At 39.2% G+C, this 25,835-nt stretch overlaps 1 protein-coding gene across 1 annotated transcript in view; it reads right to left on the bottom strand.

The window, feature by feature from the left end:
* The window catches only part of MDN1 (midasin AAA ATPase 1), a 155,209-nt gene that overhangs the window by 105,800 nt on the left and 23,574 nt on the right, over nt 1-25,835 (bottom strand). Inside the window, 17 exon segments of the mRNA XM_070418082.1 lie at nt 7-185; nt 693-844; nt 2,300-2,410; nt 2,678-2,825; nt 3,391-3,504; nt 5,934-6,030; nt 6,536-6,680; nt 8,576-8,679; nt 9,458-9,669; nt 11,708-11,768; nt 12,730-12,878; nt 13,624-13,736; nt 15,325-15,420; nt 18,315-18,396; nt 19,036-19,226; nt 20,717-20,831; nt 23,191-23,294. Of these exon segments, the coding sequence (XP_070274183.1) occupies nt 7-185; nt 693-844; nt 2,300-2,410; nt 2,678-2,825; nt 3,391-3,504; nt 5,934-6,030; nt 6,536-6,680; nt 8,576-8,679; nt 9,458-9,669; nt 11,708-11,768; nt 12,730-12,878; nt 13,624-13,736; nt 15,325-15,420; nt 18,315-18,396; nt 19,036-19,226; nt 20,717-20,831; nt 23,191-23,294 (2,173 nt within the window).

Here is a 25,835-nt window from a genome sequence, read left to right as displayed (position 1 = left end):
CCCTACCTTCTTTAAACACAAGCTTCCCTGAGGAATCAGATGTGTAACAACCGATGTACTCTTGAATATCCGTGTGTTCGTGATTATTGATACGCACACAGTGGTTGCCAGTAGCTGCAGCCAGCCACCGGATCAGGCTGGTTTTACCAACTGATGTCTCCCCCTGAATCAGCACTGGATAAGTTCTTTAAAAGATCAGCCAACAAAACAATTAAAGAAAAAAAGATCAAAACCAGAATTAATCAAGTAGTTTTTAAAAAGAATGACTATATCATTTAACATCATTATAAAAGAACATTTTTATATATCTATATACTACTAATGGAAATGTTTCTTAAGCCCTGGGAAATGTCTATATAAAAATGGTTCCTAATACTAAGGAAAAATTCCAACCTCTATTGTACTACTTGTGGGAAACAATAAGTGGGACTATCTGTTACTCACTTAATAAATAATGGGTGATGAGTATTCATCAACAAAATAATGAAAAGCAAACCTAAAAGATGGCCAAAATAATCTGAATCCATATTGTCCTCACTAAAGGTGCAACTAGAAAAAATGGTTTGTGCCAGAAGAAAAGTGACAGTTCACTTAGCCAATGAATAACAATAAAGCACTGAAAGTGAAGACTAGAAAGTCATCAATGTCTATGATGATAAAACTTCAGATCAGCAGAGGAAAGTTCCACATACCCTGCAGAGACCACTCGGACTATATCTCTCAGGTTCAGCTTGACGGAAGATGTGAGAATATATGTCTCATCAATTGTAGGTTCCTTGTCTCCCATCGAAATCCAGTAGCCTTCAACCTGGATGAGCCGTCCTCCTTTGGGTTCTGGAATAGGCTGAAAGACACAAAAATTAAAGAAATAAGCCACAGTTCCATGGCAACTATGGCATTCTTTCAGATAGGGTGGTAAAGTGGGAAAAGAAGTTGTCACCAAGAATGCTGCCCTGTTCTGGATGCTTTCAACATTAAAACCCATGGGTGAGATATGAAAATAAAATTACTTTGAGGAATGAGAACAAGATAATACCAAGTATAGGTTTTTAAATTCAGGTGGAGTTAGGTGAATATGGGGGAAAATTTGAACCAAAATAGTGTCTCAGTTTATGATTCAGTTCTCTTCTCTTGCCTATTAAAACCTCCACTCTGAAGTATATTGGTCAAAAACATGTATTTCATATAAACCATGTTCCCCAAAATAGGGCTAGTGTTGTACACAGAGGGGCTTTGCATTATTTCATCTGGATCCCCCAGAAGACTTTAAAAATAAAAGCGACACCACCACCACCCCCAAGAAGCTACTCTATTACAGATAACATTGTGGATAATACTGCAATCTTTTAAAGATATGGTAAAAGCTATTACGTTGATTTACTCAAAATTGCTATTTTTATGGAACAAAATGCTTAGTGGTCAGGTTTATAACTACGAAAAAGTGCTCTTCCAGTACACTTAGTTCCCTGACTAGAAGCTACACTCTATTGAGGCTAAGAAAGGAAACTACAGAACATTCTTATGAAATGGTCCCATTTATGTAATTTAACTAGATACATATTGGGATTTATATGGACAAATGTACACACATAAAATTGATTTTAGAGGGAGGAAGGGAGAGACACAGAGAGAAAGAGACACACAGAGAGAGAAACATCAATGTGAGAGAGAAACATCAATCGGCTGCCTCCTGCACTCGTCCTGATCAGGGACCCAACCCACAACCCAAGTATGTGCCCCCACTGGGAACTGAACCTGCCACCTTTTGATGTATGGAACCATTCTCCAACAAACAGCCACACCAGCCAGGGCCATTTATCAAATTTCAGATGGAAAGGACTGTCTACAAGGTTTAAATCTCCAAAGAGTAGGCTTATTGGGAAACTTTTTTGGTTTGTTAATCCTTCACCCAAGAATATATTTCCATTGATTTTTAGAGAGAGTGGAAGGGAGGGGGGAGAAATGGAAGAGAGGGAAGGGAAAGAGAGACATCAATGTGAGAGACACATTGATTGATTGCCTCCAGCATGTGCCCTGACCAGGGCTGAAGATCGAACCTGCAACCCAGGTACATGCTCTTGACTGGGAATCGCACATCAAGACCCTGCAGTGCTTGGGTTAAAGCTCTGATCACTGAGCAACACAAGCCAGGGCAGATTATTGGGAATGTTTACCATCTACGATTTAACTTTCTAAAATAGATTTATAATTAGAATCAAGATTTATAAAAAACCTAACAGTTCGAAATTTTATAATATAGCCTTTCATTTATTAATCAAATCAAAACAAACAAACATACCTGCTTCAGCAAACTTTTAATACTGCCAGAGACAATGTGTTGACAAATAAGCTTCTGAACTATTGGGTGTGATGCCCTGTCAAGCTGTGTTAGGAAACCCAAACAAAAGCCCTAGGAAAAACACAGAGATACATAACACCAATTATTGCAGGACAACTTATTTCAAAAACAAAATGCCACTTTGTGGGTGGGGCTGGTTTGCAGAACAACTTTTAATATCACGGTAGAAAAAAGGTTAGGGTAGCTCTGGTATAAAATATTCTGGGTAATCTGACTAAATGGAAAGTATAGCAAATCTGGAATATGCATCTCTACTCCCTCCTTCCCCATGGTGAGCCCATCCACAACACTACACCCAAACCCAGACTTTGGAAAAACCTCATAGAGCGAGCGCTGGATGTTGCTACACGGATTGGAGGCTGCAAATCGCAGGGCCCTGCAGAGAGTCCGAAGGCTGTAGTGAGGTCTATGGCCAGTCCCGTCCACCAATGTTCTCCCAGACTCTTTCCGAACATCTCTGTAGAAGCTACAAAAAGGATGCACTTCAGGTGATTTTTTAAAATTGATTTTTAAAAAGAGAAAGGGAGAGGGACTGGGGGGGGGGGGGGGCGGGGGGGGCATAGGGGGAGACAGAGAGAGAGAGAGAGAGAGAGAGAGAGAGAGATCAGCTGCCTCCTGCACACCCTCCCTCTCCCTTCCTCTCTGAAATCAGTAATAAAAATATTTTTTAAAGTTAGAAGATGACAAGATGGAAAAAGTTTTAGACTGAAATATAAAGTGCAAGAAATTTATGACCAGCTACCACAAAATCAAATATAACCAAGTAAGTGTCACAGATAAAACCCAAGTTCTTATTTCAAATGGGCTTTAACTGGAATATTTACAATCTATCTATATATTCTTTCTTTTATTAGGAAAATCCAAGAGATTTCATAAGGTTCCAACTTTAAAACAGACATGTAAATAATAATCTTTCCATTAGTTTTCTCCAGTTAGAAGCAAAAAGAAGAAAAAAGGAAACAATTATATGAATGAGGCACACTTTTTATGTTCAGAGGAAAGGTTTATAATAGAACCTGGAAACCACCTACTTTATGATTCCTTGAACTGTGCTCTTGCTCACACTCAGTCCTTTCAGATAATCCACAATAAGAATTTGTAAGTCTTCTTTACTTTCCAGTTCTTCTACATAAAGTTCTGTAAACCTGTAAGACAATTATTACTATACTAGAGGCCCGATGCACGAAATTCATGCAAGGGGCTCAGCCCTTGCAGCCCCGGCTTCATCTAGAAGGTCGTCCAGATGACCATCCAGGTGGTCGTTCTGATGTTCAGCCATTCGGTCAGTTTGCATATTATGCTTTTATTATTATAGATAATAACAATATTTAGAAAGTTAATACAACTATTCTGACAATAAAAAATGAAAAACAGAAGTCAAGTAAACTCATTTTAATTGTTTCTAATATAAAATATAACCCTTCCAACTTGAGATATAGACTGACCATATAAAATAAAAAATAATCTTTTACAAAAAACCTACCATTAATATACTCTGGTTTCTCTTCAGATCGCATAAATCTTTCACCTTTTACAAAAATCTACCATTATTTCTTCTTGGATTGAAGTATTCTATTTATAGTCCTTACAACTACAAAAATAAGACTTATTTATCTTCATTTTCAGGTGTATTTCATCATAAGTAAAAAATACCTAGAATAGTTTGACTCAGTGGTTGGGGCGTTGGACAAGGACCAAGGGGTCGCCAGTTTGATTCCCAGTCAAGGGCACATAAAAAACATCCTCACTCCTTAGGTAAGGATTAAAAAACAAAACACAAAAGCACATGGAACAAAAAAGGCCCCTCACAGTAAAAAATAAAATAGTTGCAGCAAAGGAAAATATGTAATTGTAGTTTATAAATTTTTCTTAAGATGCTTTTATTACTGTAATAATGGGAGCAGGGCCCAGCTGGTGTGGCTCAGTGATTTGAGCATCGACTTATGAACCAGGTCAAGGTTCGATTCTCAGTCAGGACACATGCCTGGGTTGAAGGTTCCCCAGTTTGGGGCATGCAGGAGGCAGCCGATCAATGATTCTCCCTCATCATTTTTCATCTCTCTTTTCCTCTCCCCTCCTCTCTGAAATCAATAAAAGTGTATTTAAAAAAATGGGAGCCCTAGCCGGTTTGGCTGACTGGATAGAGCGTCGGCTTGTGGACTGAAGGGTCCCAGGTTCGATTCGGGTCAAGGGCATGTACCTTGGTTGCAGGCACATCCCCAGTAGGGGGTGTGCAGGAGGCAGCTGATCGATGCTTCTCTCTCATCGATGTTTCTAGCTCTCTATCCCTCTCCCTTCCTCTCTGTAAAAAAATCAATAAAATATATATTTAAAAAAATAAAAATAAATGGGAGCAGAGATCTAATACAATTTTAACACTGTTTTAAAACATAAAACCCAACAAAAGGTTACCAATAATAAATAAGGTCATTTACCTTTTCCTAAGTGCTACATACATAAACACCAATAACTAAGAACCTTGTTCATGTCAGTCAGTGCTTAATGATGAAAAGTGAAATTTAAAAGACCTTTTACAAATTATTGGCCTTATTCAAGAGGACTTTGCTGCTAACTTGCACTTATGCTATTATACTGTTACTAGAGGCCTCGTGCACAAAATTCATGCACTGGTAGGGTCCCTGGTGGCTGCCGGCTGCCGGCCAGATACTCCCTCCCTTCCCCAGGCCACCTGCAGCAGCCGCCTGCCAGGGCCTCCCTCCCTTCCCCTGGCTGGCCCACCCACTGCCCCCCTGGTCAAACTCCCAGAAGAACTCTGGTCGAGGGGACAATTTGCATACTACGCTTTTATCATATAGGCCTAGAGGCCCAGTGCACGAATTCATGCATGGGTGGGGTCACTGGGCCTGGCCGGCTAGGGGGAGGGACTGCAGGAGGTTGGCCAGCCATGGGAGGTTGACTGTGGGAGCGCACTGACCACCAGGGGGCAGCTCCTGCATTGAGCATCTGGCCCCTGGTGGTCAGTGCGTTGTCACAGTGATTGGTCGACCAGTCATAATGGTCACTTAGGCTTTTATATATATAGATAAATATCATTATGTGAACTTTTTCTAATAGCCACAAGGCTATTTGAAGAAGGAAACATTTTGTTTTCAACAATATCATGAACCATTAAGTGCCATACTAACAACCCAAAGGAAAAATTCTCCAGTGTTCTGGAGTTTTCCATATTTCTACTGCCTATATAAACTGAAGGAATAAGACAAGGAAAATTCTCTATCTGTGGTCAAAAATTTTTAACCATTGTTACGGGGTTTGGTTATGTTAATATTACCAATCAATAAATAATAACTTTTTTTAATATATTTTTATTGATTTCAGAAAAGGGGAGGTGTGAGAGAGAGAGACAAAAATCAATGAGAGAGAATCATTGATTGACTGCCTCCTGCATGCCCCCTACTGAGGATCGAGCCTGCAATCCAAGCATGTGCCCTTGACCAGAATTAAACCCGGGACCCTTCAGTCCACAGACTAATGCTCTATCCACTGAGCCAAACCAGGTAGGGCAAGAAGAACTTTTTAAAAAGCCTCCAGGAATCAGGCCATGTCTCCTTACCTGTTTCTTATTCCTGGTGGGAGATTTCTTTTGCCCACATCAGTTGCTGGATTCATACAGGCAAATAAACGAAAGTCAGGATGACGAACCAGTGGTTCTGTTAAGAGAAAATTATAAATTCTCAACAACTTGTAAAATTAGTCATCAGCCACAGGTCCCTAGGGGAAGACTATCTAACTCCATAAGAACCCAGGTCAAACAAAACACTGCCTCAGGCTCAACAAAGTTGTTACTGGCTGTTCAAACCTTCCCTGCCTTTTCTGAAATCAGTTTCCAGACCGATGGACACTACTTAATTTTATGCTGCCATTCCACTATCTTTTATAGGTTCACTGTTGTTTATGTCTTATCACCTGTTCCAGTATATAGTTTCCCACTAATTGTGCAAGTCTATTACCCACTACCCAAATGCCTTGACAAATTATTGTATTCTTTGAATTCCCCATACCACCTAACAATAGGACATTTACAGAAAATAAATATCTATGGAATAAACAAATCCAATTGGATGGCCCATGTAATCCACCTAACTAATAGATTCTTACTCTAAAGAGGCCAAAGACCTGGCAGCAAGTCAGACCAAAAAGGGGCTCAAGTCCTACCTGTGTCCCCTCGATCCAGCAACACCAGGGAGCCAGAAGAGCCTTCGAGCAAACCACTGAGACATTCTAATGTTTCTGGAGCAGCCAGATTAATCTCATCCAACAAGATCCACTCTCCTTTCTTTACAGCCTGAGCTAATGTACCCTAGAAGAAGATAAAGTATAACCTGATGAATTATGCCCCAAATACCAAATTGCTGCCAGCTGAGTGCCAGAGGTAAGACCAAGTTAACTTTTTCAAATGTTTAAAAGAATCAAGGGAATATCTTTGAGCCTAACAGTGAGATACAATAAACTAGATCATCTCATTATATAGATGTGAGATAAATGATAGCAATGTATTCAAGTATTTAAAGGTACCCAGATGGCCCTGAGGGTGGCTCAGTTGGTTAAAGCATCATCCCAATATGCTAAGGTTGTGTGATCTCTGGTCAGGGTACATGCAAGAAGCAACCAATGAATGCATAAATAGGTGGAATAACAAATTAATATTTCTCTCTCTCTCTATCTCTAAAATCAATTTTTTTTAAAAAGGGTACCCAGATGGTTATTAAAAGCACTCAACATAAATATAGGGTTAAGCTCTGAATATACCACGATCAGATAAAGGACTAAATCAAAGATGTGTAGTGGTTGTAATATGTAGCCTTTCACAGTTGTTGAAGAGTATCACAATGAATCTTTCCTAACTCTTCTCTACCGATTTTGTCTCAAAGTTCTATTCCAAGAGTAATAAAAAATAAATCTTACAGTTACACATCAAAAACTGAACTGTTTTAGTTACTAAAATGCTTTATACAAGCCCAAGCCAGTGTGGCTCAGTGGACAGAAATCGGCCTGCGGACCGAAGGATCCCAGGTTTGAGTCCAGTCAAGGGCACATAACCTCGGTTGCAGGTTCCTCCCTGGCCTGGACCCTGGTCAAGGCGTGTGCAGGAGGCAACCAATGGATGTGTTTCTCTCACATTGGTATTTCTCTCTGTTTTTCCCTCTCTCTTCCACTCTCTATAAAAATCAATGGAAAAATATCTTCGGGTGAGGATTTAAAAAAAATAAAATAAAAAAGCTTTATACTTTTGTTTTCATAATAATCCTGACAAATTATCTACAAATTTAATTTTTTAAAAAAGAACAGCCCTGGTCAGTGTTGCTCAGTCGGCTGGGCATCATCCCAAGCACAGAGAAGTTGCCGGTTTGATTACCAGTGAGGGCACATACCCGGATTGCAGGCTCCATCCCCGGTAGCAGGCATACAGGAGGCAGCTGGTCGATGTTTGCCTGTCTGCCTGTCTGTCTCTCTCTCCCTTTCTCTAAAAATAAACTATTCTTTTAAAAAAAAGAACAAATGTATTAAACTCCAGTGTAACGCTAAGTCATGAAATAGGTTTAAACCCTACTCTGGAGAGCACTTGACATTTTAATTGGTTATTTTAGAAATAATTATAGCAAGATTAAACACTAATGACCAAATTTCCCATATAGATGGGACATATGGTTGAGGGACCTTCTCTCATACCAAAACACCGTCTCAAGTAAGATTCCTACCTGTCTTAGGGTATGGCCTAAAAAAGTGTCACAGAAACAAATTTTAAAAAGAAAAATTTTAAAAGCTTAGGTCATGAACCTTTAATTACACTGATGTTTCCTACAGGGTCACAGGACAGAAAACAGCAGAGCTACCCATTTGAATAAAAATGGGGCCTAAAGTGGATGGACCCAAACCTAGCGGGCTTGCTCTCCTCACACATCACACACACAGAGCCAGGAAACAATAAAGAGTTCAGCAGCTGTCCTCAACTTCCATCTTTAAAAATAATAGTGTTAAAAATAATAATAATAATAGTTTACCAAGACTATAATCTCAATAAAGAACATTTTTCAAAACCTTCCCCCAATACATTATTTCAATTAAGTGTTTAAGTCTTGAGCAGCAAGCACTAAAAATATCAACATGAAGAGAATACAAAATAGAAGCCAGTCTAAAACTTGCATTTTGCATCAAATCAACAGTCCCTTAACCTTAATAACTAAAGCAAAATACCTCTACAAATGCAAACAACAGGGCATTTTCAGTCATTTTCATCTGTTGTTGGGCGTGGTCGAGTCTAAGACCAAAAGCTTCCCATTTCTCTTTCAGGAGTAACCCTAGAAAGGAATAAAGACAATAATTTAACCTACATTTTGAATTGTAATATGTATAACTTAAACACACAAAAAACAAATATCTTAGTATTAAAAATGTAAGTCCAGCCCTAGCTGGTTTGGCTCAGTAGATAGAGCGTCGGCCTGTGGACTGAAGGGTCCTGGGTTCAGATCCAGTCAAGGGCACATGCCTGGGTTGTGGGCTCAATCCCCAGTGGGGGCAAGCAGGAGGCAGCCGATCAATGATTCTCTCTCATCATTGATGTTTCTATCTCTCTCTCCCTCTCCCTTCCTCTTTTAAATCAATATATATTTAAAAATATATATATATATTTTTTTAAATGTAAGTCCAAACACTTGCTAAGTGCTAGCCACTATACTAGTTAACTCACTCATATGCACATGTACACGTACTAGTTAACTGATTTATCATCCCTCACAGCAACGCTTTGAAGTAGGTACTCTTATTTCCATTTTATAGATGGGAAACCACAGAGAAGATAACTAAGCTACCAAAAGCCTCTTGGCTGCGGAATCAAGCTTCTTGGAAACCACCTCTTTTGGAAACCACCTCTTTTTTTTAAGGAAATCTGATGATTCTTATGGAAACCATGCCTAGAATCATGGGAGCAGCAATACTTCAAAATTAGTCTTTTTTGCCCTAAGTCTTAGAAAACTCCAAGTTGCATTGCTTCACTCTGCTCCCCAAATCTTCTCCTAATTCTGCTAATTAAGCCCCAGCCTCATGCCCTTTCACTAGTAGCCTTGGTCACATTCTTACCGGTTTCACTCTCTTTTCCATCCTTGTTGACAGCCGATTTGTGCACATGTTGCATTAGTCTGAGGAGATCATGCCACCGTTTCTGCCTGTAACAGGTCTGAATGTGCCCCAAGAACGTAAAGTTTTGCTTCTTGGAAAATGTCTGGACAAAGAGTTCCTCAAATGCCTCCCGTAAGGGTAGCCAAATAAGCTTGTGGTCCACTGGTTTGTAACTAAAACAAATGGTAAATGTGATTGAAAAACTACTGAAGACAATAAAACTTAAAAACCATAACTCAGAAAATAGGAATAGGTCTAAGATTTCATTTACTCAAAATCAGAAATACCAAAATACTTAAAATCTATGTTAAAGTTTTAAATTATGATGTATTTTCTGCACTGTGTTTAAAGGGCCTAAACTAAAGGTAAAGCATTATTAAAATTTTTGAAACTCATAGTTGGGCACTGAAAGGCCTGTCATTTATTTTACTAACATTCAAATAAACATCATTTATAGCAGCAGTCGCCAATCTTTCGGACCTGACTAACCACTGGTTGATGACCACTGCTCCAAAGGCTTCCTTAAACCAGCGGTCGCCAACCTTTCAGACCTCACGAACCACCAGTGGTCCGCGGACCACAGGTTGGAAACCGCTGATTTATAGGACTCAATGATAAAAACTAATTTTATTAAGATCAACCAAAAACTTTTCAGGATATTTTAGAAAAAAAATACAACAATATCTGAAACTGATTTACATAAGCAAAATAAACTCAGTTCATACCTTCTCAATTGAGGGAGGAAAGGTTCTGCTCCCAAGAGATAAATATAGGCAAAAGAAACTTAAATGTTGCAATGGTTTGTGACCTTCCACAGCTCAACATTTTATTCCACAGTATTTATTCTTTTAAAAAATATTTTTATTTATTTTTTTAGAGAAAGAGGAAGGGAGAGGGAGGGAGGAATGGAGGGAGAGAGAGAGAGACAGAGACATCGATGTGAGAGAAACATTGATCGTTTGCCTCCCATACACAACCTGACCAGGGATCGACCCACAACCTGTATATGTGCCCTGACCAGGAATCAAACCAATGACCTTTTGGTGCACAGACGACGCTCAATCAACTGAGCCACACCAGCCAGACACTTTGGGAACCCTGCTGTATAATGGTTCATAGTTTGAATCACCAGCTCGCCCAGGTGTCAGGTTGGTTCCCATTGAGTAGGTATCTGTGTTATAGTTCATTTTTGTTTTTTCTTTTGTGAAATGTATGTATGATTGCTCATTTTTAATCACTTGAAATATGTATTGACTTAAGTGTTTCAGCCACTGTGTTCAGCTTTAAATGAATGGACATTTCTCTTAAGGAGTTCAGTATAATTTGAAACAGTAAGCCACTTCTTTCATTTACAAATTCAATACACTGAATCGATGAATAGTTGTAATGATTATGACAGCTAACTCTTTAAATATTTCTTAAAATAAAACTGGTATGTGGCACTCATGTGCCAGATACTAAACTGAATCCTTTATCTGTATTAACCCACTTGGCATTCTTAACAACCAAATTCTCCAAGTGTATGTACGTAAGTTTTCTTTTGATAACTGATGCTAACCTAATACCAAGAAAAAATGGATATATATTTTCATCAAGTTAGCACCAAAACAAAATTCCAATATCACACTGATCCCAATCTTTTGTATGATCAATTGGATAAGGGCACAAATGAGCTCCCATGTACTTGCTATATTTAAACTACTTGCGCCTGGCTGGTGTGGTTCAGTGGTTGAGCATAAACCCATGAGCCAAGAAGTCACAGGTTCGATTCCCGGTCATGGCACATGCCCGGGTTGCAGGCTCGGTCCCCAGTAGGGGGGCATATAGGAGATAGCCGAATAATGTTTCTCATCAATGTTTCTATCCCTCTCCCTTCCTCTCTCTCTATAAATCAATAAAAACATACATTTTGAATAAGCAATTGCACACACAAATATTAGTTTATTATATGCTTATCTCCTTTTCTCCCTCCCACTTTCAGTATGATCTTCGAGAATCAGAACTCAAGTGTTCTTTAAACTGCAGAGAAACATCGATATACATAAGAACGCCTCAATAAATTCCAATAACTACCCTGCAGGGGAAAGTAAGGGTAGAGGTGGAAGACTTCAAACATTTTTCCAAGGCTAGCTTTGAGCTTTGTAAGAGAAGAGTATTTCCTACCTCAAGCAGGGAACACAAAATAAGAAAACAATTTTAAGCCGCACTTACCCTCCAAGCAAGTCTGCAGTGTCACTCTGTTGATTCATATTGACAACCCTCAAACGGTGGCCTTTAAAAAAGAAAGGGCAAAAGGGTCAGTCCGAAAATTTCAAGACTGATAAAATCCAGTGAGATTCTTAAGGATGTGCAGATATGGGCATGGGGCAAATCTTTAAATGTGCATTTGCTCTGAAATAAGCCAGTCAGAGAAAGATAAATATCACATGATCTCACTCATTTGTGGAATATAATGAACAATATAAATTAATGAACAAAATAGAACCAGAGACATAGAAGCATCAAACAGACTGTCCAACCTATGAGGGAAGGTGGAGGATGAGGGGGTATCAACCAAAGAACTTGTATGCATGCATATGAGCATAACCAACTGACACAGACAGTAGGGGGGTGAGGCATGTGCTGGGGGGTGGGAGCAGCCAGGGAAAAGGTAAATGGGGGAAAAAGCAGCCTCATGTAATACTTTAAACAACAACGAACTTAAATTAGAAAATAATAAATAATAAATGTGCATTTGCGCTGATCCTCTCATTTTATAACTTTTAGGATTCTAAAATTTCACCTAACCCTGAGAAATATGTATAAGATGATTCACTGTATATTACTGCTTTAGCATCAGATAACTAAAAACCACAAAACTCCTTTAGTAAGTCAATGTCTACAAATTAGAATGAAATAAATGCTCAGTGTGGAATATTATTTAGCCATCAGAATAGAAATGAGACAGTTGTTTTTAAAAATATCCAATTTGCTTAACTAAATGCAATACACAGAGCACAAACCCATGTTTCAAAACGAACCCAAATTCATATGTAGATGCATTTGTAGACCATAGAGCAGAACAAAAAAAGGTTAATGCCAATCTGTTAACAGTGTTTATTTCTAGGGAAAGTGGAGTGGTGGCACTTTTTTATATCCAGTGTTTTGTTGACTTTATTTTCAGAAGAAAACAAAGACAGTCAGTGTGAAATGTGTATTTTTCTGGGGGCAGAATCCTTGCCCCTAGGAGTTACCTGTAATGTGAGCCAAATACTGTACAGTAGAGGTTTTGCCAGTCCCAGTCTCTCCTACCAGCAATACTGGTTCTCCTTTGCTAACACACACAGCAAGCTGCTCAATAAGAACAGAGGATGGCCTCGTAGCAGCAAAAGTAAACTTCTCCCTGAGAAGGGGAAAGTAAGCAAGCAGTTAAGAAAAGCAGGCTACAAGCTTCTCTTAGTGGTGCTTTGAAGAGCCAGATTTTCTAGATTCAACAAATAAGAATGAGAAGACAACTGAAAGTAACGGTCTTCATGCTCTGAACAGTGGTCGGCAAAGTGCGGCTCACGAGCCACATGCGGCTCTTTGGCCCCTTGAGTGTGGCTCTTCCACAAAATACCAACTTCTGCACATGGGCCACGAAGTTTCAATCACACTGTACGTGCATGCCCGCACGTGGTATTTTGTGGAAGAGCCACACTCAAGGGGCCAAAGAGCCGCATGTGGCTCGCAAGCCACAGTTTGCCGACCACTGCTCTAACAGATATCCTTACAACATATGAAATGCAAAACTCATTCGTTCTACAAACACTGAGTACACATGTGGCACTTTACCAGGCTCTGGCGATTCAGAACACCAATAAGGTAAGACAATATACTGGGTACGTTATCTTAAGCAAATTACTTAACTTCTCTTAGCCAGTTTCCTCACCTGTAAAACATGGATAGTAATAGTTACTAGTTGTAGTGGGTTGAATAGTCTTCCCCCAAAATTCGAGTTCCATAGAACATACTTAGGGAAAACACCTTACCATCCTATTCACTGGAGCGATCACAGTTCAGAGACATGTTTAGTCAAAGGGGCTGAACTAGACCTTCTATCAAGTTCCTAACTCCACAGTTCTCATATACGTAGGAACCCTATTTACCTCTGTATGTGAACAGCCTCACTTTGTTTCCGTAGAAGTCGCACTCGACCCACTTGCACATCTAGCTCATTGATCACAATTTCTGGTTTATAAAGTTGACAGAAGAATTCAACCTATGGGAGAGGAAAGATTTTACCTAAGTAACATTTTGATTCCTCTTCTAACATTTCCTCATCCATGAGGCTTACTGTGACCCTCTAATTAGTCCTTTACTAAGAGGTGCTTTGTACTTCCAAGACAGGCAAGTTAGCTTTTAATTACTTTATATTTTAATTTTTAAAATTTCTAATTTTTTTTAAACATTGGTTATGAATGTTTCCCTATAATAGCACTTTTTATTCATTCAAATAAACCTACTTAGAGATCTGCCTATATCTAAGTGAACACAGACATACCCCAATAGAGCAAACAGAAACTCTACTAAAAGATATGAAAAATAATCAAAGTAATTTTTCTTCAGCTATGCCTTCTTCTGTTTTAAATTTCTAACATAACGCAGGAAACACTGACCTGAATAAACTATGGTACATCTAACTACAGCCAAAGCAGAAAGAGGAGCTGTGACACAGGCTCCAGAGCATCTACCCAGCTGCCATTTCTTTCTCATCCTTGTCGTCAACCCAAAGAACCCAGATTTTGATCAGGCTCGGGAGGGTGAGAGGGGCAAAGTACTCAGGGAAGGTAAATCCCTCTTTAATCAAAAGGGATGAATCCTGACCAATCAAAGCCAATGGTGTTACTTTCATTTCTCTTGCCTACTATAATTTTATTGCTTAAGCCCCTTTAAGTAGGTGTAGTGTTACTTGCAGCCAAAACCATCTCAACAGTTTCAGAAGCCTAAGGAACACCTCTAACTGGTTCCATTCCTGACACAGGGCTTTTTGAGTCATCATTTTTTTGGGAATGCCAGATATCTGCCTCTAGATGGGCCCCAGATACTTCTCCAGTAACCAACACCACTGCTAAAAGGCTCTCCCCTCTAAACGCACATATTTTGATATAAAACAAGAATGGCAAAAAATATTAACAATGTCAGCAAGGAACCCAAGTAATGTATACACAGATGTTCATTGAGACTATTCTCTTAAACTTTTCCCATGTTTGAAGATATTAGTAATAAAGAGCTGGAAAAAATCTACTTGTGCATAAAACTATAGAGATGTTACTAAGACACAGTTCCAGTCCTAAGTCCATAATCTACAGAATAACATGCTCATTAAAACAGTGCAGAATAGCCTGCCCAGCACGGCTTAGTGGTTGAGCGTCGACCTATGAATCAGGAGGTCACGGTTCAATTCCCGGTCAGGGCACATGCCCAGACTGTAGGCTCAATCGCAAATAAGGGGCGTGCCAGAAGCAGCCGATCAATGATTCTCTCTCATCACTGATGTTTCCATCTCTCTCCCCCTCTCCTTTCCTCTCTGAAATCAATAAAAATATATTTAAGAAACAACAATAGTGGAGAATAAGGCACACATGTGATATAGGACACCAGGAAGCTCACTTTAAGAATGTCGAGCACATGGAGAACGACTTACATAGAAAGTAGTGAGAGCTTTATGGCCATGAGAGGCAGCAATGAAACTAGCAATTTTGATAGAGGCAGCAGTTATTGCAAAAGCTGTTCCAGGTAAGACCAGAGACCAGCAAGTAAGCTAAATACCCCAGCTTCCTTTCAACAGGAAAGCAAAAATAGCATACCTTTTTCTTGGAAATGTTCAATTTGCTCCCAATGACTTCTGCCATTTTCAATTTGCTTGTATGCTTGGAAAGCATTGCTGTGAAACAGTCCAGAGCCTATTAAAATAAGTAAGGTAAGTGCCACTGATGTTTAAAATAATACATTAATAACAGAGTGTCAATCTCTTGACCACAAAAGGGAGGAACATAAAATCCAGCAGGAACATCTGCAAATCTAAGAAGAGTCCAAATAAGATACCAGTGCTAGACACAGGGACCTTGCCATTATAGAGGCAGGACACAAATGTGAAGGCTTTACTATCATTGTACTGGTTAATTAGGGGAGGGAAACAAAACAAAATAAAAGAAACTCATTCAGGTAAAAATAGCAATAAGTGTTCATCTTCAGGTGTATGGTCCACAGGGAAACTTATTCTCAGACAGTGGAAGCAATACCAAAACATTACTTTGTAGCTGGAAAGGAAAACTCCTGGTAGGCAATAAAGGAATCCATTGCCTTTCTTTAACTCAATACTCAACCTTAGCAACTACTTATAGGCCAACCAGGTATGTATCTTCTGATGTAATACAATAAAAAGTACTTATCACCACCAAAAATGGATTCTACTCCCAAAAAAATTGAATTTTAATACCTCAAGCACTTTGTTAAATATATTTACAAGAGAGAAGACCGATAACATGACAAGGGAAAGGATACTATGAGTGTGGCAAAATGAAGAATAGATAACAAATCCTCAGGTAATATTATTTTGTTCAACATCATTTCATTATGATGTTGATGTGAAAAAAATAATCAATTCTGGCTGGGGCCACTGTCTGTGTGGTTTGACCCATGTCCGTGTGGGTTTTCTCCCACATCCCAAAACTGTGCATTTAGTAAGTTGAGCCTGAGTGAGAGTGTGTGAATGCACCCTATCCTGAAGGATGTCCTGTCCAGCGTCAGGTCCTGTCTTCCACCCAGAGCTGCTGAGAGAAGCCACCCATGACCCTGAACTGGAATAAGTGGGTTGGAAAATAATTATCTTGCTTATAAATCTTCTTACATGTATGTATAGCTCATTTACTTCAATGTTTAATATAAAAAGTGTTTGAGATCTTTATTTAGAAGTTTGTGACCAGAAGTATGTTGTATCTGGTTCTGCCACCATCAAGTATATTATATCAATAAACATCACACAAGCATTTAAATAAGAGAGAATGTATCTGGTCTTTGTCCCCAATTCCTGGCACAGAGCTTCAATAACCCTTGGAATGACCAGGAATAAGGAGTATCTTTTGTTCTTTACTAGACCCTCTGAACCATACCAGAGTTTATTCTCTGGATGAGGCCCTTAGATAGTTTAAAGGTAAAGCTGGCCAGGCCAAAAAGGCCAATGTCTGATTGGAGGGTTGAAACTTTCACCTCTACCCTCAAACTCTGCAGAGGATAGAGGGGCTAGAGACTGAGCTCAATCACATAGCCAATCTATAATAATAAAAGCATAATATGTTAATTAGACCGGACAGCCGATCGACCTTCTGGATGAAGCCGCAGCGGCAGGGGCTGAGGCAGAGGCATTTAGGGGTGATCAGGCACGTAGGCAGAGTGGTTGGGGCAATCAGGCAGGCAGGTGAGTGATTAGGGGTGATCAGGCAGGTAGGCAGGCGAGCAGTTAGGAGCCAGCAGCAGTGGGACATCCCCCGAAGGGTCCCCGATTGCAAGAGAGTGCAGGCCGGGCTGAGGGACACACACACACACACACACACACACACACACACACACACACACACCAGTGCATGAATTTCGTGCACCGGGCCTCTAGCGACATAATGAGACCTAAACAAAATACTGGACATCCAAAGCTTGGAGAGCTTCCTCATTGGTAGACATAGTGATGTACCAGAAGATGGCATACCCTGACTCCACAAGAACAGAAGCTCCTGTACCTGAGACCTGTAAGACCTTGCCCTATGCATCTTTGTTCCTAAGTTATACCTTTCATATTAAAACTGTAACCTGCACTGAATTGTGCTTTCAATGAGTTCTGTGAGTCCATTACTGAACCTGAGAGGTTGTGGGAACCCTGAATTTATAGCTAGTAGGTCAGAGTGTGGCTGGCCCCAGACACTTGCAGAACTAAAGAAGATAAAAGCACTCCTACCAATGTTACACTTTTATTTTAAAAGTACAAAACACGGTTACGTATAACACACATAAGAAATGTCGGAGAATTGAAAGAGCTCGCTGGAGAAGAACGAGATTAAAGGACTGGCACACTGCATGTCAGGGTTAGGCTGAGTTTAAATATACACTCCAAATGAGGTTTCTTTCTACTCAAAAGTAACTTTACCAACACAAAGAGATACTGCAAACCAAACTGGGTCACTATTCTCACCTCGGTCCCAACTGACAGAAACCAGAGCACTTTATAATCAAAACTGGACATCTTAAGAAAACATATAACTACTTTTATTCTTAAGCAGGAGGGAACAAATCTGTGTTCTTATTGAATATGGCAGAGTTATAATTCAAAAGGGCTCTATTCTATAGGAAATGTGTTCCTTCCCACCCATAACATTTTTTCCCAAGCCCAGCATACAAGGTTATACTTTGCAACCTCCACATAAATTTCTCTGGACTAAAATTAAAAGGCCCTACAACCCTACAAATCTAACATATAGACTAAGAAATTCCATATATAAGAATAAATATTAAACATCTTAGAAACACTTTATACTTTATAACATTATCATCACTGTGAGATTTTTTTTTCATTTTACCTTTAATTTCAGTACCTGTTTTATTCAATCTCAAACTATACTTATTTGAACCACAAAACATCTATATGCTCAATTAGTCTTAAGGCAACATTAGTTCAGTTTTAACTAGCTAAATATAATAACAATAACCACACAAAAGAAAAACTCTGATAGTAGTCAAGACACAGAAAATAACAATGGAAATCAACAGCCTGATAGAACACAGAGAAAACAAGAACACTGTAACTTACCTCATGAAAAATATGTAATGATGCTGATGAAGACAGACTATGAAAGCTATGGGCAATCCTATTACACCAATTCAGAAGATCCCTTTAAAAAAAAAATCAAGAAATAAAAAACCATAGGCTAAAGACATCAAAGGCATCAGTTTATTTGGTCCACTTAAGTCTGGGACACCTGATAACAACACCTCCTTTCTTCAGGTAATGTGAAGATAAACAGTGTCAGAGGAAGGAATAAGTGAGTGGTCCCAGTCCCTACCCCTACCAGAAAGTGACCTATCGCTCATTTCTCCCCCATCCATCCACACAAGTAGCAGGAGAAGAGGAGCAACTCTCAGAGGAAACTGCGGGAGTTGCCCATTTCTAATTCTCACTTCTCAAAGGGCAAGTCAACTATGGAGAATAGAGAGAAAAGGTACATAACTCAGTATGTACAGCAAAATACAAGAGTCTTATTTAAGACCACAAGTGTCACAAAGGCTATCCAGTGAAAAGAATTATCAGTAACTATTCCCCACTCTGCTTTAAAAGTTATTTTTCAAAGCGAAAATAACGTGACAAGTCTTCCTAACGAGTAACTAGACCTGAAAAAAGGATCTGACACCATGAAGCAGCCCAGAAGTCTAATTTCAAACCTGACCTCTTGTAAGCATAGTCCTAGCTGCTAAGAACTTTTGAGGGAAGCAGTTTTCAAAATATCAACTCAAAAAAGTGTTCAGTCCAATACCTTAGAGATAATTCTCTTCCCTCAAGGCTTAGTCTTTTGTTTTCTGTTCTGGCTTCCGAAACTTCCTTAGGTACCTGTTCACATCCAACAGAACTATCACTCTGAGAGTGTTTCTCTCCAGTAAGCTGGGTGTAAATGTCAAGCAGGTGGTCAGTTACTGCCAACAGGCTGGGGTATCTGTTCTGAAGAACCTGACAGAGGGAGAAAAAAGCAAAGAAAATTTAGCAGTAGACACAGTGATTTTTAAAAACACATGTAAACTGCTCCTGACACTAGTCAACCAAAAAATGTATAGCTCTATGAAATTTGTCATCTTTACCAAGGTATAAGAACTTCCCCCTTACCCACCGCCCCTTCTCTCTCAAAGACTCTAATTTTTTTTCTACCCAGAACTCAGTTGTCCAGCAATCTCACCAGAGCTTAGGATGTAGAAGCCAGATAGGAAAAAAGTCTCTAAAGCAGTGGTTCTCAACCTTCTGGCCCTTTAAATACAGTTCCTCATGTTGTGACCCAACCATAAAATTATTTTCATTGCTACTTTATAACTGTAATGTTGCTACTGTGATGAATCGTAATGTAAATATCTGATATGCAGGATGGTCTTAGGCGACCCCTGTGAAAGGATCGTTCAACCGCCAAAGGGGTCACGACCCACAGGTTGAGAACCACTGCTCTAAAGCAACTTATACACCCAACTCCCAATAATTTACTCACTAAAAATCTAGCAAGTACTATTTACTCACTGTAAATACAATTCAAGTATGATTCATTTCTCAGCCAAAAGCAAATTACAAGCAGTCAATTGGAAAGAGAAAATAACCTTTTAAAAGCAAACCACAGTAAAAGGAGCTGGTGTTAAAGTACTGATCAAAAGCAGCTGATCTTTAAAAAGCAAACAATAAAGTTTGAAAAGATCTCATCCTGTTCAACTTCGATAACTGAGAGTTTTCTGCAATATAATATTTGGTGCTCATAATATTGATTCCAAGGTTTTATGATATAAAATTGTTCAGTCAAATCTATTTAAGAGAAATATCACGTACATATTAGTAATATTACCATCTAAAATATTTAGATAAGCTTGAAAAGAATGATATTGTGATTCTAATTTGTATATAAAATTGGTATATCCAAATTTGTATATATTAAATCGTCTCTAAGTGGTAGCTCAGATTTTATTTCTTCATATCTAGTTTTATTGGAGGATTTTATAACAAATATTGCTGAAAACATACTTCAGATGGTTTAAAAATTAAATAAGGACAAGAGCCCTAACCGCTTTGGCTCAGTGGATAGAGCATCGGCCTGCAGACTGAAGGGTCCCAGGTTCGATTCCGGTCAAGGGCATGTACCTGGGTTGCAGGCACGTCCCCAGTGGGAGATGTGCAGGAGGCAGCTGGTCGATGTTTCTCTCTCATCCATGTTTCTAACTCTCTATCCCTCTCCCCTCCTCTCTGTAAAAAAATAAGATCTATGAAAAAAAATAAATAAAAATAAAAAAATAAAAAATATTAGATGAATTTAATACACAAAAATGTTAGTATATTAACTGTTAGCAAATTAGGTTGATGAGTATTTTGGGGATTCATTATATTATTTCCTCTATTTACATGTAAGTCTGGAACTTTTAATAATAAAAAGCAAAAAAGAAAAGCATCAATACTTTCTAATAACCACATACCTCATTCAGTTCTGTCTTATCCATGTTATCCAGGTGAATTTTGGTCCAATGTTTGTCTAGCAGAGTAGCATGACTACTTAGTGGTCGATACCAGTTCCCTCCACAGCTCAAAAGTCTGTATTTCAAAATCAAAAAAGTCACAAAAAACTCCCAATTTTAATCTTGAATTACAACCCTGGTTATCCCTTGCTAGACATTATCTCACATACAAATAAAACTCACATCCCTTTTGGAGCTATGTTGGACTTCTAGGGCAGATAACAAATGAAAGGCTCTCAACAGACCCAAATTTGACTCTTTTCCTTCAGGGGAGTAATAGAGCTTTAACCAAGTTATTTTCAAGTCACTGCAAATGATTCTATTCGGTGATTTAATCTCAACAACATATTTCTCTTCCTTAAGACATAATTTCAGGAAAGAAAAGACCTACAGCATTCAAGTTCACTGCTAATTACCAAAAGCTATATACCCAAATCATTAAAAATGCCCAGAGGAATATTCATGAAGCATATACTCTGGTCAAGCCACATACACCAAAGCCATTTGATTTAATCCTTACAACTGTCTTGAGGGGATCATGCCCTTCTTTATTCCTAACACATAAGGAAGAGAAGGAGAATGGCCCTGGCTCACTCAACTACGACTATAAATGACAGAGCCCACAGCTGATGTCCCAGGACTTTCTGGGAAATGTACCTAATAGGAGAGAACTTTACTATCCCTGTAAATAAAACCAGGGTCTATTAAAATCAGCAGGGCCTAGCAAGGTGTTTCTTGAGAACTGTTAGGTTAGTGCCACATTCCATCTGGGAGTGAATACTCCACTGAGGTATAATAAACAGTAAATATAATGTGACATTAGTTTCACTCTTGGGAACTTTAAGACCTGTACAGGTATAGACTAGCAGCAGGAAATAAGCTGTTGCCTTTGCTTTGTTATGCACTGTAGACAAGAACACATACAAAGTTTGCTTTGGTTTTATTCCTATGTTGATGCTTATAGTCAATTAAGTTTTTTAACTGCTTAAAATCTGTACGTCATTATAACCATCATCATGGCGAGCCATTAGTTGGGCACTTACTATGTGAAAGGTTTTTAGGTGGTTTTTTTTTAAATATATTTTTTATTGATGCCAGAGAGGAAGGGAGAGGGAGAGAAAGATAGAAACATCAATGATGACAGAGAATAACTGATCGGCTGCCTCCCGCACGCCCCACACTGGGGATTGAGCCTGCAACAGGGGCGTGTGCCCTTGACTGGAATCAAACCTGGGACCCTTTAGTCCACAGGCCAACACTCTATCCACTGAGTCAAACCAGCTAGGGCTGTGAAAGGTTTTTAATGCAAGTCGTTTCACTTAATCTTTACAGCTTACACTAAATTGTAAAGTAGGTATTGTTAGCCCCATTATAACCAGAACAAAACAAGGTACACACAGGTACAAAGTATTACCTTCAGAACTCAAACCCAGGGCTACCTGACAACAATCTTGCCTCTGATAATTTTTGAACACATGAAGACAATTCTTTTTAAAACTGGCTACTTATTTTTAAGTAGAAAAAAACACACCCTTATTTTCTAAATTAATTATCTCCATTAAAAGTTGTAAGGGCTCTAGCCAGCATGGAGCAATGATTAGAGTGCCAGCCCTCACACCAAAGAGTTGCAGATTTGGTTCCCAGTCACGGGCATGTACTTGTATTGCAGTTTCGATCCCCAACCCCAGTCGGGGCACATGCAGGAGGCACCCAATGGATATGTCTCTCTAACACAGTGGTTCTCAACCTTCCTAATGCCGCGACCCTTTAATACAGTTCCTCGTGTTGTGGTGACCCCCAATTTCATTGTTACAAATTGAACATAATTAAAGCATAGTGATTAATCACAAAAACAATATGTAATTATATATGTTTTCCGATGGTCTTAGGCGACCCCTGTGAAAGGGTCGTTCGACCCCCAAAGGGGTCGCGACCCACAGGTTGAGAACCGCTGCTCTAACATCAATGTTCCCCTCTCTCTCTCCCCTCCTCCCTCCTTCCCTTCCGCTCTCTGTAAAAAAAATCAATGGAAAAAATATCCTTCAGTAAGGATTAACAAAAAGTCAAAGTAATAAGGAATGAAGACTGGCCGGGGGCTCAGTTTGCTGGAGCACTGTCCAGGGCAACCAAAAGGCTGCAGAGTTGATTCCCGGTCAAGGCACATATCAAGGTTGTAGGATTGATCCCTGGTTGGGGAGTGTACAGGAGGTAATGGATCTGTTTCTCTCTCACATCAATGCTTATCTCTCTCCCCCATCCTCTCTCTCTAAAATCAACAAACACGTACAAGTAGTCAGGAATGAGAAGGTTGGCTGCCATCAGTTCCAACTAACCTTACTTAAAGGCACCCAGAGAACTCTATTCCAGGACTTTTGGGCGCAGCTCTAGTGTAGAGACTTTTGAGAAAGAGGTTCCACAGTGGAAATGCGACATACCTCCTGGTTGCAAAGAACTGAAATCCAGGAGCCACTTTTAGACAGTCACCTCGGCCAGGAATCAAGAGCTCTCCATTCTCCAAGAGAGGGATCAGTACGGAAACCTAAATCACAAAAGTCCACTGATAAAGCTATTAAGACAAAAGTAAAAAAACAAAAACAAAAACCCTTCTCCAAATAATAAACATATTCATAAAAGAAATTCCAGCTCTCATAGCATGAACTAGGATCAAAAGGCAGGTGGGAAAGGCTGAGCCACCCCACTCCAGAAGAACAAGTTATTCTTTCAACATTCCCTGAGTGCCTATATGGACCAGAAGCAAGCAATACCCTCAAAATCCAGACATGACTGAGGCTTCACAGCCTAGCAGGTAATGGGAGATAGCTATGCAAAGCATCACACAACATGACCAGTGTGAACCCAGAGATGTACAAAGTGACATGTGAAAAGAATGGCTGTAAATCAGAAGTGAAGCCATCCCAGAGGTAATGACATTCACCAAGTCTTAAAGTATGAGCCGGTATTAGCCAGGTTCGGTGGGAGTGAAATGGCACATACACTCCAGGCAAAATATTCAAATGGATAAAAATGTATATGCTTCCGTATGGCATGAGAGGACTATGTTATGGTTAGGGCAGAATGTGCATACAAAGTAGTAGAAAAATACAAGGCTTAAAGACAGATGAAAAGGGCCTCCTGTGTTGAGCTAAGGAATTTGAGTTTTTTCATGTAAGTTATTTAAAGGATTTTAGCCTGCGGGCAGGGAGGGAAATTACATTTTTTTTTTTTTTTTAGATAACCAACTGTGCAACATTATGGAAGATAAACTAGAGTTAGCTTGGAGTGAAAGAGGTGAAAGGACAGCAGTTAGGTAAGAAAGTAAGGAAGAAAGAAAGAGCCCTGGGCTAAGGCAGTGGGATAGGTGAGAACAGAATAGAAAGTCTGAGAAATGTTAAGTCTGAGTGAGAGACTAGAAGAGGGAGACATCAACCTTCTGGCTTGGTAACCTTCTGTGTGGCAGAAAAACTGTTTTGAGAAAGAGCAGACATATTGGACAACTTGAACTTGTGCTAGCTAAGGAATATCCAAGTAGAGTTTTTTCAAGAAAAGTGAGGACTGCATATATGGATATGGGGATGTGAGTTTATAGGGGAACAAATAACAAAGAGCCAAGGAAGAGGTTTCTAAAATATCAGACATAATTTTCATTGTTTCATACATGGCCAGGAGCTGAAAGGAAAGCCCAAAACAGCATAGGGGCAACTCCAAGATAATGCCAAAACTTAAAACTAAAAAAAAAAAAAAAATTCATCCAAAAGGAGATCTGTAAAAGCTGCCTTAAAATATTAGCTGAGAAATTCTGAAAACAAAATAATAATCAAGAAATCAAGTATGTTTTTAAGTAAACACAACTTTACTATGATGATAATTATGTTTAACTATAATCAACTGAACAATACACCTTCTGAAAACAATTTAACAGAAGGGGAATGGTCTGCACAAAATGCAACTCAAAGTACAGGAATTTTCTAATGTTTATCAGACACTGCCAAAAGATTAGGACAAATCATCCGTTTGGCCTTGAATCTGGACTTTGTCATCAAAGAATATACTTAGCAATGGGATAGTGATAGCTCCCTAGGCTCTACCATGACATGGATGGAATATCACTCATATTCATCTACCTTCTTGGGCTCTAATTCCACCATCCACCATCCTAATGATTTCCAGGTACCCTGATAGCTGAAAAAATTGCCCAGGAAAGAGAGCACTAGAAAGGGAAAAAAGTCTCAACAAATGCTTTTAACCTGCCTGGTAGCTTATAATTCAGTTTTATTTTTTAAGTCTCATTGGTAGCAATCAGCCTTGGCTGATTAAGAAAAATGAGTTCCAGCCAAAACCGGTTTGGCTCAGTGGATAGAGCGTCGGCCTGCGGATTGAAGGGTCCCAGGTTCGATTCCGGTCAAGGGCGTGTGCCTGGGTTGCGGGCACATTTCCAGTGGGAGATGTGCAGGAGGCAGCTGATCGATGTTTCTCTCTCGTCGATGTTTCTAGCTCTCTGCCTCTCTCCCTTCCTCTCTGTAAAAAAATCAATAAAATATATTTAAAAAAAAAAAAAAAAAGAAAAATGAGTTCCAGCCCTATAAAACTGAGTATTAAGTCTCTAAAACATGATGATCAAACTGAGTCTCTGCCTAGGCCAATAATACCATTACATCTTTACCTAAAATCATCATAATACCCATGTATTTATAGATACTCCTTCCCCTTCATATCTCCCTCTCCCTCACTCTCCCTCCCTCCCGTCCTCCTCTCCTGTCCTTCTCTCCCCCACTTCTTCATGTTATTCTCATATCCAAGAGGGAAAAGTCCATATGCAGTTAACTATAAGGTTCATATTAAAAGAAAATTAAAACCAATCTCGGAAAAAACTGTCCAAAGTAAGAATTGTTTATTCTGTTATTTGTTTTCTTGGTCCTAGTTTATAGACTACAGAGGAAACATGGACTGCCTCCATAGCTAAATTTTATACACATAGAAAAGTGATCTTTTTAAAAACAATAATATACATCCAGTATCTTTTCCTTAATGGAACAAAGACAAGCACACTCTTAATACATCAACTGTCCTCTGAGAAGCAGAA

The sequence above is a fragment of the Myotis yumanensis genome, unplaced genomic scaffold (assembly GCF_028538775.1).
Source record: "Myotis yumanensis isolate MYYU_CA2020_CCGP unplaced genomic scaffold, mMyoYum1.0.hap1 SCAF_6, whole genome shotgun sequence".
NCBI classification, from domain to species: domain Eukaryota; kingdom Metazoa; phylum Chordata; class Mammalia; order Chiroptera; family Vespertilionidae; genus Myotis; species Myotis yumanensis.
Note: the sequence above shows the minus strand (reverse complement) of the source record. Positions and strands in the feature narration are given on the sequence as shown.